Source organism: Callionymus lyra, chromosome 2 (assembly GCF_982586985.1).
Source record: "Callionymus lyra chromosome 2, fCalLyr1.hap1.1, whole genome shotgun sequence".
Taxonomy (NCBI): Eukaryota; Metazoa; Chordata; class Actinopteri; order Syngnathiformes; family Callionymidae; genus Callionymus; species Callionymus lyra.
The window spans coordinates 30226274-30240949 of record NC_141819.1 but is presented as its reverse complement, the minus strand read 5'-3'; the positions used below and the strand labels follow the sequence as shown (position 1 = coordinate 30240949).

Sequence of the window (14676 nt, the reverse complement as noted above, 5' to 3'; positions counted from 1 at the left end):
CCATTATAATCATGTCCTCACTGCATCTCTACTGTGACTATACAAAGTTCTCTCCAAGATTTCTATTTTTCTCTGAATGTTAAAACATCAAGCAGGAGAGAAAAGTTAATTTCACTGTATCAAGACATTTCTGATGAAGTCGTGAGCAAGAAGTGCCAAAAGGTGTCATGAACACTCTGGAAGAATGACACGAGTCAACGACCCTCTCTGGGTCTCCTTAATAAGATTGGATGTTGCACCAATGAGTACACGCTCATTAGATAAAACTTTTATTTACAACAGTAGAATAAATATGTATATTTTTACAAAAGGTTTGGACTGAAGTACTCTATATTAAAACTTGGCTGGGATTCAGATGGTTTTATGAACAATTTTGAAGGAGTCAAGTGGGATGATAAACTGTCAAGGAGCTCCATATAATAAATAGAATATAGTTTGGTTGTCTTTAAATACGTGTAAACATGCGACTTTTCCCAACACTTTGAAGTGTAAAATACATTTTTAAACGGCGTCCATCAGTGAGTTCCTCATCAGTCCGTGTGTCGCGGAGTCATTTCTCGCGCGTCTGCTCTCTGGCGCCATCTGCTGGATGTTGATGACGCAGATGAGGAGCAGGATGACCACGACCGCGTCATCCACGGCCCCTAGCAGGCCCGCGAAGGAAGCGTCGGACTCCAGGGCGCTCGTGGACGGAGGAAGGGTCTCCGGCGGAGGAGAGGAGATGGACACGACGGTGCCCACGAAGCAGAGAGCGACTCTGAAGAGGAACATCCACACAAGCCCTCCCATGGTGCCCAGACCTCGGAGCAGAAGCTGCAGCAGGAGAGGAGCGTCACTCAGGTACTCTGTTACCTGGAGGAAGCACAGAAGAAGTCTACCATGTTAAATATTTTAGACATTAACATGTGTGTGCCATTAATTACAGCATTAAACATTACATTTGAATTTCCTACACTGAATGTATTTCATTTGACATGTTTAACATTTCATTTTCTTTCATGTTTCATTATGACATTCCTTTTTTTTTTCTTCTAATTCATTGTTAATAATGTTGTACTCGTGAATTTATTCATGCATTGAAAATAAATAAAAAGTATTTGACATTTGCTGTTTTTTGGAAATCAAAGTCATATTTTGATGCTGTAAAAATTGAGTGTTATAAATTCATATTCAGAGTCTGATGGCTCACTTATTTCCTTCCATTAGGCTGAGGTGACAATAAAACACCACTCGCCTGCCTCGGAGCTCCAGAATAACGTTTGTTGTACTTCTTGATTTCCCATAAAACCTCCTGGAAATGAAGGTCGGAGCGACTTTCGTCGAAGAGGTGCTGAAGCACACTGACCTGCAGGAACACACAGGATTGAAATACACTCTTCAGACAAAACAAATATGCTTTTCCTTCATGTCAGCTCCACACCTTCTGTCTACAGAGAGGGCAGCTGATGGCGTCCAGCCACGAGCCATGTCTCCAGTAGGCCAGCAAACATGGAGCTGTAGATTGAATGAGTGAATTTGTTTATTTTGAACATCAAATTTAAATTTAAAAACAAATACAAACAATGAAAAAACAAATTTAAATAAAATGCTTGAACTGAAGAGGTTTCTTTGAGCTAATGACAGATAAAATAAATTCTAAATACAATTCTATGTTATTTCTCTTTGAGCTTTACAGTTTTACTCTGACCGCATTAAAAAAGTTAAGTTGGTTTATGACATGAATGATTGACGGGAGTGCTGAGGAGTAGGTCAGTGGGACAAGAGGAAGCGAAGAGAAATTGGATTTTAAAAATTGTGTTGATGTGATTTGAAGGATTCATTTAAAGGTAAAGTTTCACGTCCAAAAATAAGTCTAATTTTAATTGTTGTATATGTTGTATGTTGTTGTTAAATGTTTAAGTTACACAGTTTAAAGACAAATAACTAAGTTCTGTGGTTGAATTCTGCTTTTTCTTGTCATTTCTAATGTAAAATATCGTCGTCAAATGGGACGTAAACACCACCTGGAGGAGTGCAGGGCAGTAACCATGACAACGGTTAATAAGTGTCGGAGACAGATGTCTCACGGCCAGTAATGACGACGACTGATGCATGAATGAAGCTCTGAGATAATGTGGTTACGGCTGAAACCTGAGCTCGGTGTGAGCGTACCGCAGAACAGATGACCACAGTTGGTCTGGACCGGATAGCTGACCGTCTGCAGGCACACCGGACACTGCCTGTCTCGGGGGGTGTGTGATGTGCTTGATGGTTCCTGAAGGCAAACATTGTGATGCAACATTATTATGTTTCAGCCCGCATTGTTTTCAAAACTCAAAGTAACTTCTACTGCAGTTAAAAAAAACTCTTTCCGACTAAAATTCTCTCACCATGCGATCACTCCTCCACAGCTGCAGTAGATCTTCAGAGACCCTGGTCGACCAGATTCTCAGTCCTGCAAGTCAAACGTTTGATTTTCAAAGATGTGCATCTGCTGCTGGGATAAGTTTGACCTGACCTCATATGAATATCAAATACTTTGTGTCATAGAAAATATATCTTTTAAATGTGCTCCTATTATGAAGTCAACTATGAAAACCCATTTCTGCCACGTGGAGAAGAAAAGTAAAAAAAAACACAAAAAAATCACCAAACTCCACGATTTTTTTATTTAGTAGTTCTGGCGTTCCTACGGGATTTCAAATGAATTTCCATGTTGAGATCATCAGAAAAATATGTTCTAAGCCTCATTTAGCTCAATTAAAAACACCAGCAACGACTGTTTTACTTACAAGAAAGTCCTTTCCTTTTTTTTAAATGTCTTTTTAAGCATTTTATTTTCTTTGTTTTATTTATTTTTTTTAATTATTTATTTTTTCACCAAGCAGGAATGAGCTTTTATTATTCAACAAAAATACCATCTCTAAAATAATTGTACTTTATAAATCCTAAAATAGTACAGACAACAGATCAATGACACACTCTTTCAAGACTTACCTGGGCTAGGATCCGCAGCAGGGGGGTCATGGTTAGACGAATTCTTTGCGAGCGGCTTCTCACTGTCCTCCAGAAGGAAGTGAAGCGCTGCCGGCCGACATCACTGAACTAAATACGTTGTTCTGTCAATGATCAACCAGAGTCTCTAACATCAGCTGCTCTGGATCTCTGCTCTGATCAATAAGTCGTCACTCAATCAATCCGCGTTCAAATATGCGTCCAACCTCACAATAGATCCGATCTTATGAAACTCTCTTTCAAATAAAGTCGAACCCTCCTGAGTCAAAGTAGGTTAGATGACCTCGGCAATTATTTACCCAAAGTTGGCTCACGATTGTGTTCACACTGTATCGGGGTCACACGCTGTCAATCATTCACTCAGAATCAAAAAATAAAGATGGAAGTCAAGGTCACTCTCTGATTAAGAGTGGACTCTTTGATGTTATCCCGGTAAATATTGATTCAGCGCCGTTCTCGGGGCGGCCTGTGGGTCTGGTGGGTCTCGGGTCATCTAAAAATAGTCGTGTGAGGCCCGGGATCTCAGAGAGGGAGAAGCCGCTGATAAAAGACTTGTTGCTGACCACATGAGTAAAGTCCAGTTTCAGGTCACACTTAAAAAGATCTCACGTCTTTCTTTTAAAAGGTTTTTTTTTTAAGTATGGACCAGGAAGCGTTCTTTATTTCTCCAACGTGAAGCAATGTTAGTGTCTCAAGTGCACGTGATGAATAGATAACATGCACACTTTCCGAGGAGATGATTAACTTCAGAAAGCTTTCTTTGTTATCAAGGAAAATGAAAATCCGCTCATCACAACATTCACCACAATATATTATTTAAATGACATACATTAAATGTGGGTTCCTTTTCCTAGTCCAAAAACATACATAGTTTTATTCATACAAACAGGAAAAAAGATCTATTAAATCCTCGTTGTTGGTCAAGATCCAGATTTTAATGTGAATGTTTCTCGGTTCTTCCCCCCAAAAGTAAATCCATTTGAAAAGATGACATTTCAATGTACTGAGCTGGTGATTGAAATATAATACACTGACTTTTTTGTTGATATTTAAAAGAAGGAATACATATTATAATTAAGTAAGTAAGTAAGTAAGTAAGTCATTTTTATTTGTATTGCGCTTTTCCAGACCAGGGTCACAAAGCGCTTAAACAATCAAAACAATACTCAATAAAGTATATATTTTAAAGATCAAGATAAAACTGATAACACAACAGGAGTTCCAGAAAATCAAGGAGAAGCCTGAACAAATAAAAACATCTTAAGATGTTTATATTTGTATTATATTAATATTTAAGATTATAGTCCCTGACCTTGATAATAAGTTAACATAGAAAATAGTCACATATATTATGGTATAGATGTTTATTTGTTTCATAATATTAAATCAAATAAAAAGTTGCTTCGATCAAAAAAACAATATTTAATTTTGTGTTAAAGTTGCTTGAATTGAAGTAATCCTTGTTTGTGACATATTATGGGTAGGAAATCCCATTTGTGTCGTAATTATTCATTAACAAAAAAAATGTTTTATATATAAAACATTATATCATATATATATATATATTTTTTAGTATATCATCGTATTTTTCAGTATAACAACGACCCTTCATTCGTTACTGCTATTGGTTCAAGCTTCCGTCAATCTTTCTCAATCTCAAAGCTGATTGGTCCTAAAGTCCTCCACCACCACCTATGCACCAACAGCGATACGCAAAGATTTTACGTTATATTACTAGTCAAGCTCGTTAACGTCCGTGCTGAGCTACGCACTCTACGTAAAGGTATTACCTCCTGCTGCAGGTGAGCTCAGACGCTCGCGAGGGAGACGGAAGCGCGGACAGGTGGAAGAATCACTCTGTCTTATACATGGACGGAAGTAAAACGACGTTGGTTGACAGCCTGTTAATATGGGTAGGTTTTGTTATTTATCGTGACACACGGAAATAAAAAAAGCCTTTACGTAGATATTAGCATTAGCGTATGTTTGTCAGATTAGCTTGTGTGCTAATGTATCAAGGAACCTCCTGTAAGGTTCAAGCATCAATCCTATTATCCTGCTGATGCTTGTGCATCTACCCTCAGTGTTGTGTAACCAGTGCTGGAGTTCTACTACAACAGTTTTACATCAATATTTATGAAGGATGTAGCTCACTGTACATGTCAGTCATAAAGTGAATGTTGTGCATTGAGAGTTAATTATCTTTATTCATTGTTAGAAGTTTAGTGAATGCTCATTTTGAATCCACAATAATTCTAGTTTAAAGTAAAACGGTTGTTTAAAAACTCCATTAAATCTTAATACGGTTGTTATAATTATTTTGTTGATGTTGTCGCCTGTTATAATTCAATGTATGTGTTTGTTTTTTTCCTCTTCAGCTGCAAACCTTCAATACCGCAGCACCGTGCAGGACCAAAGAAGATCTGACCACTGGAGCAGCAATATCAGAGGCATTACACCAAATGTATGCCAACCAACCATGAATAAATACTCTAAATGTCCTGATGAAATGCATTATGCATTCACAAAGTTAACATCCCCATGCAGTTAAAGTGAAAAAAGATCTTCCTACTTTTGTGGTCAAACCAGAATTCAACGTCTTTACCTAAGAGATGTATTTTAAAATAAGTTGCATGTTTGTTTTTTTTCAAATAATGAACTTGCTAATAATGTCCAATACCTAAATGTTTCTGTAGTTATTAGTTATTTATTGACACTCATTTTAGTTAATTGTTGTTAAAAAAACTTTTGGATAGTAAATTACCAGCATGGAATTTTTCTTTTTGTTGTGAAGAACATGTTGCTGTGCAATCTTCAAGTCCCTTTAAGATCCTGCTTACGATCTTCTTTGTAAAAAGCGCTGTCAGGATTGTAAAATTGAATTGTATTTGCTTCCATCTGGGGTGCAGAGACCCAGTTTGGTTTAGTGATGGCTGGTGCAGTCGTATCAAGACCACAGTTGAGGACAACTGGAGACTGAAGGTAGAGAGCTAAATGATATTTTCTTTCCTTTTAATGTTGCCCCCTAAAATCCACCTTGTGCTAAATCATGTGCTTCAATCCTTGACTGTGACTTCCTGCCTCTTCTACACCTGCAGCTCCCTACATTCTGACTCCTCTGGTGAATTGTATCCACAAATATATGTCCAACTCTGTCCGTTTCACATAAAGCAATCAGCTTTTGCTTTTCCTCACTGATGAGATAGAAACCATGCATGCTGCTTCCTCTCCTCCGCAAACACACTGTGGTAGTGTATATGTTCTTTTACCCGTCTCCTTCTCCTCCCTTTCTGCTTGTGTGTGATCTCTTCCTGAACCTGTTTCTTTTATTCAAGATGAATAACCTGAAAAAGATTCTTCAGTTGGTGGTGGACTATTATCATGAGGTGAGTCTTTCAGTATTCGTCTCGTGTTTCCTCATTGTGGCACCAGATGTGTGTTCCTTCCTCGTGGGTATTGTGTTGCTGTGTGACTAGAAGTCTCAGGAGATGTTGTAGAAGAAAGTAGGACATTTGAGCTTAACAAAAACATGTCAGTCTGCCATATGAGTTTCAATCCACCAGTTAACAACATGAAGTGAAATGATTAAATTTAAAGTTTTAAATTTGGATGCATTTTCTGAAAATAATAATAAATTGAGATTATAATGTACATATACTCCTGTAATTGTCCCACAGTGGGGATATTTTCTTTGTTAAAGCAACAAGTTCACATAAGAAATAGAAAAACGTATAATTTAAATTCATATTAGATTAAACATAGTAAAAAAAAATCGATATAATGGTATCACAGATCACCTTCTATGGACGTGAACAGCAACAAAGGCATGTGCCTGAAGTATTTTGTTTGTTCTCAAAGGAGCTGGGACAAGACATCTCCAACTTCTCTTTGCCTGATGTGGCCTTGGTGGCAGAGCATGCGGCTGCTGACCATCTCGGCCGGCTGCTGCAGCTCGTGCTGGGCTGTGCTGTGAAATGTGAACGCAAGCAAGGTATGCTTCCACATCGGCTCCATCTTTCCGCCTTTCTCTATTATTTAAAGGTCGACTCATCACTCATAGCCGTCAGATATTACCAACAAAATCAATCGCAATCTGAATTAAAAATGACCTTATTTCATCAAGCTTGAAACTATTATTTCAGTTATATCCTCCTAATAAAATGTTTCATGAAACCACCATTATCAATGAGATTATCTTTGAAAGTGACTTTCGCAAAAGATGATTCATGTGGAGAAAATTCTCAGAGTTGAATGACCCAAGAAAAAATGATTTGAGTTGGACTGCAGCTTTCATTCATGTATAGCAATGGGGTGATTGTATTTTCAATTAGTCGCTCTTTTGCAAGACTTTTTGTAATTGAACCTCAGCGAAAGCTCTGACTGTGAATTAATAATGTCCTTTTTTTAGAGTACATTCAAATCATCATGACTCTGGAGGAGTCTGTGCAGCATGTTGTCATGACGGCCATACAGGAGGTGAGATAAATTCAATCTCCATCATTAGTTAAATCTGGGGTTTAAATGTGTCCAAACAACATCTGATCTTTTTTTTTTCCCACCAGCTTTTGAGCAAAGAGACCATGACACCATTCGGAGCAGATCTATCTGGAGACCTGGAGCAGCAGGTCAGAACTTTATAAAGGATCATTTAAATGACCTGCATGCAGAACTAAAAATGGAGTTCCAGGAAAGATTGAATAGAATTGATATAAGTATTTAACAAACTGTTTCCTCCAAAAGACACAGAGCAAAGTTAAGTAATAAATGTACACTCAGATCAAAATTTTAACTTGTTTAGAAAGATCACTTTATTTTTTGTGTTGCAGACACCACCTCTTGAACTTGCATCGATAGTGACGATTTAGCAATTTGTATTTTAATTGTCTGGTGAAGCAGAAACGCTTGCTAGAACCAGCAACTTTTTTTTTCTACCAGGGACTAGTTTAATTTCGCAAATCTCGATTATTTTCAGGTAGTTTCAAATTCAGGTAAAAAGAGTTTGTTTAATCATTTTCACAAGTTTACAGCTTGTTTTTTTTGGTGTAACTGTAACCCAAATAAGCTTTTTGAATTGTTAAAGGTCAAAGGGTAAATTTACTTCATAGAATATGCAGTCTTTCTTTTTCTTTCTACAAAATAAATCACCTTGTCTCATGGACCAGTACCTCGTCTGAACTTGGTGCTTGGAGACCAACGTTACTTGAATTAATAGGAACCCACTTCTACATCCGAGCATTATTATCATAGAACTTGATTAGTGCATCAAGTGTACTTTCTCGTTTGTCTTTTCTACAAACAATGTTTTTTCATCACAGCTCAACATTAATTATTTTTCTTTAGCTCAAAAAAGCCCTCGAGGACTTTGCTGAACTCACGTCAGAGAAGGACGCGTTGGCTCAACGCTGTGAAGAACTGGACATGCAGGTGAACACCGACCCGTACATGAACACACTCACACGGACTGTCTAAACGGGCGTGAAGATCTATTGTCTGGAGCTGCTGTTGCAGAAGGACTGTGCTCTGGCAGTCTGGCTGCTTGTTGAGTCTCTCTCATGTAGACCACTGTTCCACCAAGAGGACATTTAGCAAAAATACTGACTGTTTGTACGATCTCGGCAGATTGATTTTTTCTGATCCGTGTCTTTCACACGTCTCTCGTCATAGGAAGGTGAGTCCAAGATGAGTGAATGCTCAGTGATACCTAACACCAGCTGCTCTAATTTTTGACTCTGCTAACAGAAGTGTTGAGTTTAACCCGTGTTCATATAATAACAAGTTCTCGGACTGAGCATGCTTTGATTCATGGTTAGATATGCATGTGTTCATGGTTCAATCTGTAATGGAAAAATATTTTGATCAAAGGTAAGAAGATCAAAGTACTTGCACTAATACATTAATATCCTAAATATATTGTGTTATGGCTGCTCCGGGCATTAATGCATCAAGTCGCTTTATTTAACTTTCAGGAGCACAAAGGACTTAACAAAAGTGCTGCTTTGCATGAAGTAACTGAAGAAATGATCACTGTCATTGTTGTGTCATAAATACTTCTGCTCTCATCACCAGGTGGCCGTTCTCCAGGAGGAGAGGAACAGTTTACTGGCCGAGAATGATGTTCTGACCGACCGAGCCAATCAGCTGGACACGTTTGATGACCCCAGCACCTTGTCAGGGAGGAAACATAGCATGTTGCAGCAGCAGCTGGAAGCACTGGAGGAAGAAGGCTTCAGGTACTTCACTCTCACAAATACTACAAGTTTTCGATACTGGTACGGATGCAGATATTGGTGCCGGTCCTAAATGCAATTTTTTTAATATCAATTTAAGAGGATGCATTCTTAAAAAGAGAAAATCTATCTTGCACATAGTACAACTAAATTAATAAACAAAAATAAAACATTTCAATCTCATTTTAAGTTTTCTTTTTATCTACAGTACATACTGGCTCCATCAAGAATCTTAAGACATTCTTATTTGTGCAGGCTTTTTCCTAATTTTCTGGGACTCCCGTGTTTGTCTTATGTGTATTTGCCTTTTAAAGCATGTATTTGAACTGTGTATTGTTTGTGATTGTTAAAGTGTTTTGTGACCCTGGTCTAGAAAGGCGCTTTACAAATAACCTTCATGTTCATGTAGAACTGTAGTTAAATCCAGATAACTAATATTTACTTACATACTAAAGCTGACATAATCCTCAATTCAAATGTTTGCTGACGCCACCTATTGGCGAAACAAACAAACTACATTATGAACATGGTGACTCGTTAATTTTGGTGAACGAGACTTCATGAACAAAATTGATAATTCCGCCTTCCACGCTATCACAGAAACATGTAGACATAGATATATAAGACCAGATGCCTTAAATTTAACAAAGACAATGTCACAGCCATATTGGGATATATATATATATATATATATATATATATATAATCTTAAATGGGCTCACGTTTATTCTAAGATAATGTACTGTATATATGTATTGTATATATTATATTTTCTACCCCTCTATCTTTATTTTAGAAGTACTATGTAACATTCCATGAACATATATTCTTCTTCATTATAGCTATTACTTAAAGACTACTATTGGCTACACACCCGAGTGACCACCTACTCCTTTACAGCAGTGGGTCAGAGACGGTGTTTGCATTCATTTCATTATTCATTGAGTGGATTGTTTAACATTTCCAGGAAGAGAAAACTGGAAGCCGACCCACTAAGAAACCTCATTTTGTAAACGAAGACATTTCAATCACACAATTCTGCCAGAAACAAGTTTGTTCCACCATATGTTTTGTCGCATCAGTATTTGAGTTGGAGACATGCATATACATGGAGAAAAACACACGGCTGTTCTTCCCTCTGTAGGCTGGAGGCTGCTAAGGACGACTACAGGATCCACTGTGAGGAGTTAGAGAAGCAGCTCATTGAGCTCCAGCACAGAAATGATGAGCTCACTGGCCTCGCAGAAGAATCAAGAGCACTCAAAGATGAACTGGACGTTCTGAGGTTCGTCTTAAATAAACCGAGACAGATTGAAAACAGAGCCAGAGCTTGTTGCTTATATTTAGAGTTTCTTTAAATATGTTGTTCACCACAACACCACTGTACTCTTCACTGGGAATGTTTTCAACGCAGGGTCTGCTCGGACCGTGTGGTGATCTTGGAGGCGTCCGTGGAAACGTACAAGCGTAAACTGGAGAATCTGGGCGACCTAAAGAGGCAGATGAAGCTGATGGAGGAGAACAACATGAAATACATGCAGAACACCGTTAGCCTGGAGGAGGAGCTGCGCAAGGCCAACGCTGCACGTGCACAACTGGAGACGTACAAGAGACAGGTGGGCTACTGTTGCTTCTTACTTTGTCTATATCGCAAACTAAAGTCTATATTTTTTATCTTTTCCCTCAGGTTCAGGAACTACACCAAAAGTTGTCCGGTGAGACCAGGAAAGCTGACAACTACGCCTTTGAGATGAAGAAGTTGGAGGAGAAGCATGAGACTGTGCTGAAGGAGAAAGAGGTGAATAATAATAATAACATTTCCGTAAAACATTTGTGTCTTAATTTAAAGCTTGAATAATTTAACGCTTTCCACATAAAGAGGATCATCATTGAACGGGACTCCCTGAAGGAGATCAATGAAGAGCTGCACTGCACTCTGGCTCAAGAACACCAGCTCTCCAGACAAGGTAGTCGTTTGCAGAAACACCTGGAATCTATAACGGTGATCATCTCGTCACTAATGTTGTCAACTCTCCCTGCAGGGATGCTTCCCTCCAGCAGCTCCAGCCATGACAACCTGGCTGCTGAACTCGTACCCATAGAACACAGGTAACCTTTTTTATCACCAGCTCGACATGTTTAGAGACTAGTTTAGGTAAACGTTTAGTTTTGGCTTTAGTAAAAATTATGATTAATATATCATTTTAATATCTTTGTTTAAACCCTTATTGACCGTCGCTAAAACAAGGATTTTACATTGTATTGCATCTCCTTGAAAATTTAACCCATCTAGAAAAAATATCTTATTTAAATTGTTCTGTTTTTTTTAACCAATATTTTGATTCCATTTCAGTTTCTTCATACTAAAAAAATAATTACGCTGTATGACCAATGCAAAACGCACATGGGATATAACAAATGATTTTAAATTTCGCACAAATTGGATTCAAAATGAAAATAAATGACTTGCCACTCAAAAATGTAAACATGTGGATCTCCACTCATTAACAAGTTACAGAAAACGAAACAAAAAGAACAAAGTTTTGGTTATACAATTGGTATGTATAAACATATTACTTTGCACTCTGTATGGCATTCATTAAATCAGTGTTTAATAGTTCAGCTCCAGTACATGCATAAAAGGGATTGTGGTAGCTTCTGTGACTTCTGCTCTGAGTTTGAACAGACTTGTCTGTACAAACACTTCTGAATAATGGATGTGATTTCAAATGAAATTGGCTTTGGAGAGATAAGAAACATTTTTCTTTTCGTCAGAAGGCTAGCTGTGTGTTTTGGTTCACTTTTTTTTTTACTGAATTGTCATTCAAGAGTTCTTTCCATTTTATTAGATTATCCAGTTTCTTAAAAAAAAAAAATGATAATGTAGTCAAAAGCTCAGTAAAAAAAAAAAAGAAAACCCACTTGTTAGACTTTTTAACTATTCAAAAGCCACAAAGTCATAATAAATAACATGTATTGTATTTGTAAATGAATGAATCGGGTTATGCAGCGAGTTACTGTTATTTAAGAAAGTCCTCACGTTTGATCCTCTGTCCTCTCAGTGTAAGAAGCTTTCTTCTGTCTTCAGGGAGAAGTTCATCCGGCTGCAGCACGAGAACAAGATGCTGAGAGTGCAGCAGGAGGAGCACGAGACGGGAAAGATCACAGCTCTGCAGACGCAGCTTGAGGAGGCGCACAAGACTGGCAGTGAACAAGACACGGAGATCAGGTGAGACACCAAACCCTGACCGCTTCCTCCACCGCTGACCTCTTTTGTTTGTGTTGCGTGTACGATGCAGGTTGAACCGAGAGCGCATAAGTGAGCTGCAGCAGCAGGTTGAAGATCTGCAGAAGGCTTTACAGAGTCAAGCAGCCAAACCGGATGACGTGAGTGCCGACACACACAGACACACACAGACACCTACCTACACACAGAAAGAAGGTTACGCTCATCAACATACTTGAGTTTTGGAATGTGTAAAAATGTCTTTTTAATTTACAGTCGAATCTGAAGAGGAAGCTCGACGCTCACATGTAGGTGTGATTGGGGAAAAAAAAGAAGCTGTAATTTGTCCAGCAGGGGGCGATAAAGGTTTACTCTCCTTCTCAGGGTCCAGCTGAACGAAGCTCAGGATGAAATCATGAAGAAGAAAGAGCTGTTGGAGGACCTTCAGCCGGACAACACTCAGAGTTGTAGGTGGCCCCGTCGCACCAGCGGCGCAGTTGTTTTAGAAGTGTAACAAAATTAGATGTTGATTAGTTTGTGTTTGCAGCACTGAAGGTGGACGAGCTGATGGCTGCTCTGAAGAAGAAGGACGATGACATGCGGGCCATGGAGGAAAGATATAAAATGTACCTGGAAAAGGCTCGCACTGTAAGTCTGTATTGTCAAAGCCATTGAATTATATCTGAGAATAACAGAGGATTGCTCTTGTTGGTTGCAGGTGATCCGAGCACTGGACCCTAAACTGAACCCTGCTACGGTAGAAATCCAGGCCCTCCGAAACCAGCTGACCGAGCGTGACAAGGTGATCCACACCCTGGAGGTATTGTTCCCTTTCTTATGGTTTATTTAGTGAATCAAAAAAAAAAGTGAAGCTGATTGATTGATGTGCTAATGTGTAGCGTCAGTGTGAGCAGGCCCGACTCAGAGAGCACGAGGAGAAGATGATCGTCACGGCCTGGTACAACAAGGTAGGTTTGGGAAACTCCAACAGACTTGTTCATCTGGTTGTCAATCAAGCGAGAGGCGATCAAAGGAAGAAAGCTTCATTCTAATGTGATGATCATTTAATTTAATTTTTTTTGTGTCTATATATTTAATGTTTCCCTCTTCAGAGTCTGACGTTCCAGAAGCTGGCGATGGAGTCGAGGCTCACTGGGAGAACCGGGACACTCCTGTCACCTGGTCAGTCCTTCCTGTCCCAGCAGCGGCAAGTCTCCAACGCCCCTCGCCGGACGCTCTCCATGTCCACTCCTGCTGCCTCCAAGTAAATCATTACCGTGCAGACCCCTTTCACAAGTGACCTTAGATGATCCCAAGAGATGTGTGTGCAGCTCCCGAGGGACTGTCAATCATTAATATCACTCCTATTTTCTACATTCAATAGTGAGCTTCGTAGACGTGACTAGAATCTGTTAGTCTAGTCTTCCATGTGCAGGAATGATCTGACGTGGTTTTCGAAATGTTGGTCTGTGAGTTTTTTCAAAAATCTGGTGCTGGACACCAACATCCGTGATCTCCTGGGTGCTAGTTCAGAACACGGGAGTTTGCTATATGAGCAGCTGTACACTCGTGTGATCAAAATGAAGCTTTGAATTCTAAAGATACATTTAAAGGTTTTAAATAAATGTCTGTTGTAAATGGGATTTTTACCAGCAGCTTGTTAAACATGTGGAATCCAGGTAAGTTTTGGATGAATATTCTATTAAAGCATCAACTGAACTTTAATACAATACAAAAATATGTATTTTCATTCTGTTCTGATTTGCAGGACCTGTGATTTATATTAGAATCATTTTGTTGATTTTGTTGAAGCTCCATAATGTCCCCAATCAATGTTTCTTCTGAAATAGACCAATATCCTCATGTTCTAGAAGAATGTTTTTGAAAATGACTTGGTCTGACTTAAAATTGTGTTGATTGTATTTTTATTTACTTGAAAAAAAATGTTGTGTTAGGACAATCAAGAATGTATGTTTGGTTTAAAATTAAACAATATTAAATTTATATTAAAAATGTGTTGGGCTGAAGTTTTTTTCCTCAGTTATGATGAAATGCAGAACCTGCAGAAGAATGTAGAATTACGAACACTCTTAAACCTTAAACTTACTGTTCTTGTCGAGGTTTTGAAATGTGGCGAGACCATTTTGTGTCGAGTTCAACTTCATGACGTCACTGAAAAATCGTTTTGGGACAGTAAAAATATTGACACGAGGAAGATAAAATATTCCT

General features: G+C 38.6%; 2 protein-coding genes across 4 annotated transcripts; one reads left to right on the top strand and one right to left on the bottom strand.

Annotated features, from left to right (window-relative positions):
* Window positions 1–221: 221 nt before the first annotated feature.
* On the bottom strand, window positions 222–3194 carry LOC148086471 (E3 ubiquitin-protein ligase RNF170). Its single transcript, XM_087782926.1, has 6 exons — window positions 2977–3194; window positions 2370–2434; window positions 2152–2254; window positions 1421–1494; window positions 1235–1345; window positions 222–852 (listed from the first exon to the last, which is right to left on the bottom strand). Exons 2-6 carry the CDS (start codon window positions 2370–2372, stop codon window positions 502–504), a joined length of 642 nt encoding a protein of 213 aa, XP_087639052.1. The 5' UTR covers window positions 2373–2434; window positions 2977–3194; the 3' UTR covers window positions 222–501.
* A 1589-nt stretch (window positions 3195–4783) lies between these two features.
* On the top strand, window positions 4784–14462 carry hook1 (hook microtubule-tethering protein 1). Of its 3 annotated transcripts, none has more exons than XM_087784611.1 (22): window positions 4784–4907; window positions 5373–5458; window positions 5904–5976; window positions 6330–6380; window positions 6853–6985; window positions 7403–7470; window positions 7557–7619; window positions 8335–8418; window positions 9061–9224; window positions 10366–10506; window positions 10636–10837; window positions 10909–11019; window positions 11101–11188; window positions 11264–11330; window positions 12310–12450; window positions 12521–12608; window positions 12724–12755; window positions 12832–12914; window positions 12995–13095; window positions 13166–13267; window positions 13347–13415; window positions 13560–14462. In XM_087784611.1, the coding sequence occupies exons 1-22, from the start codon at window positions 4863–4865 to the stop codon at window positions 13713–13715; spliced, it is 2148 nt and encodes a 715-aa protein (XP_087640737.1). In that variant the 5' UTR covers window positions 4784–4862; the 3' UTR covers window positions 13716–14462. The 3 variants fall into 3 exon arrangements, with proteins under 3 accessions (XP_087640737.1, XP_087640736.1, XP_087640738.1); XM_087784612.1 differs by lacking the exon at window positions 4784–4907 and adding an exon at window positions 6093–6242 and having other exon boundaries at window positions 5397–5458; XM_087784610.1 differs by having other exon boundaries at window positions 11101–11330.
* Window positions 14463–14676: the final 214 nt, after the last annotated feature.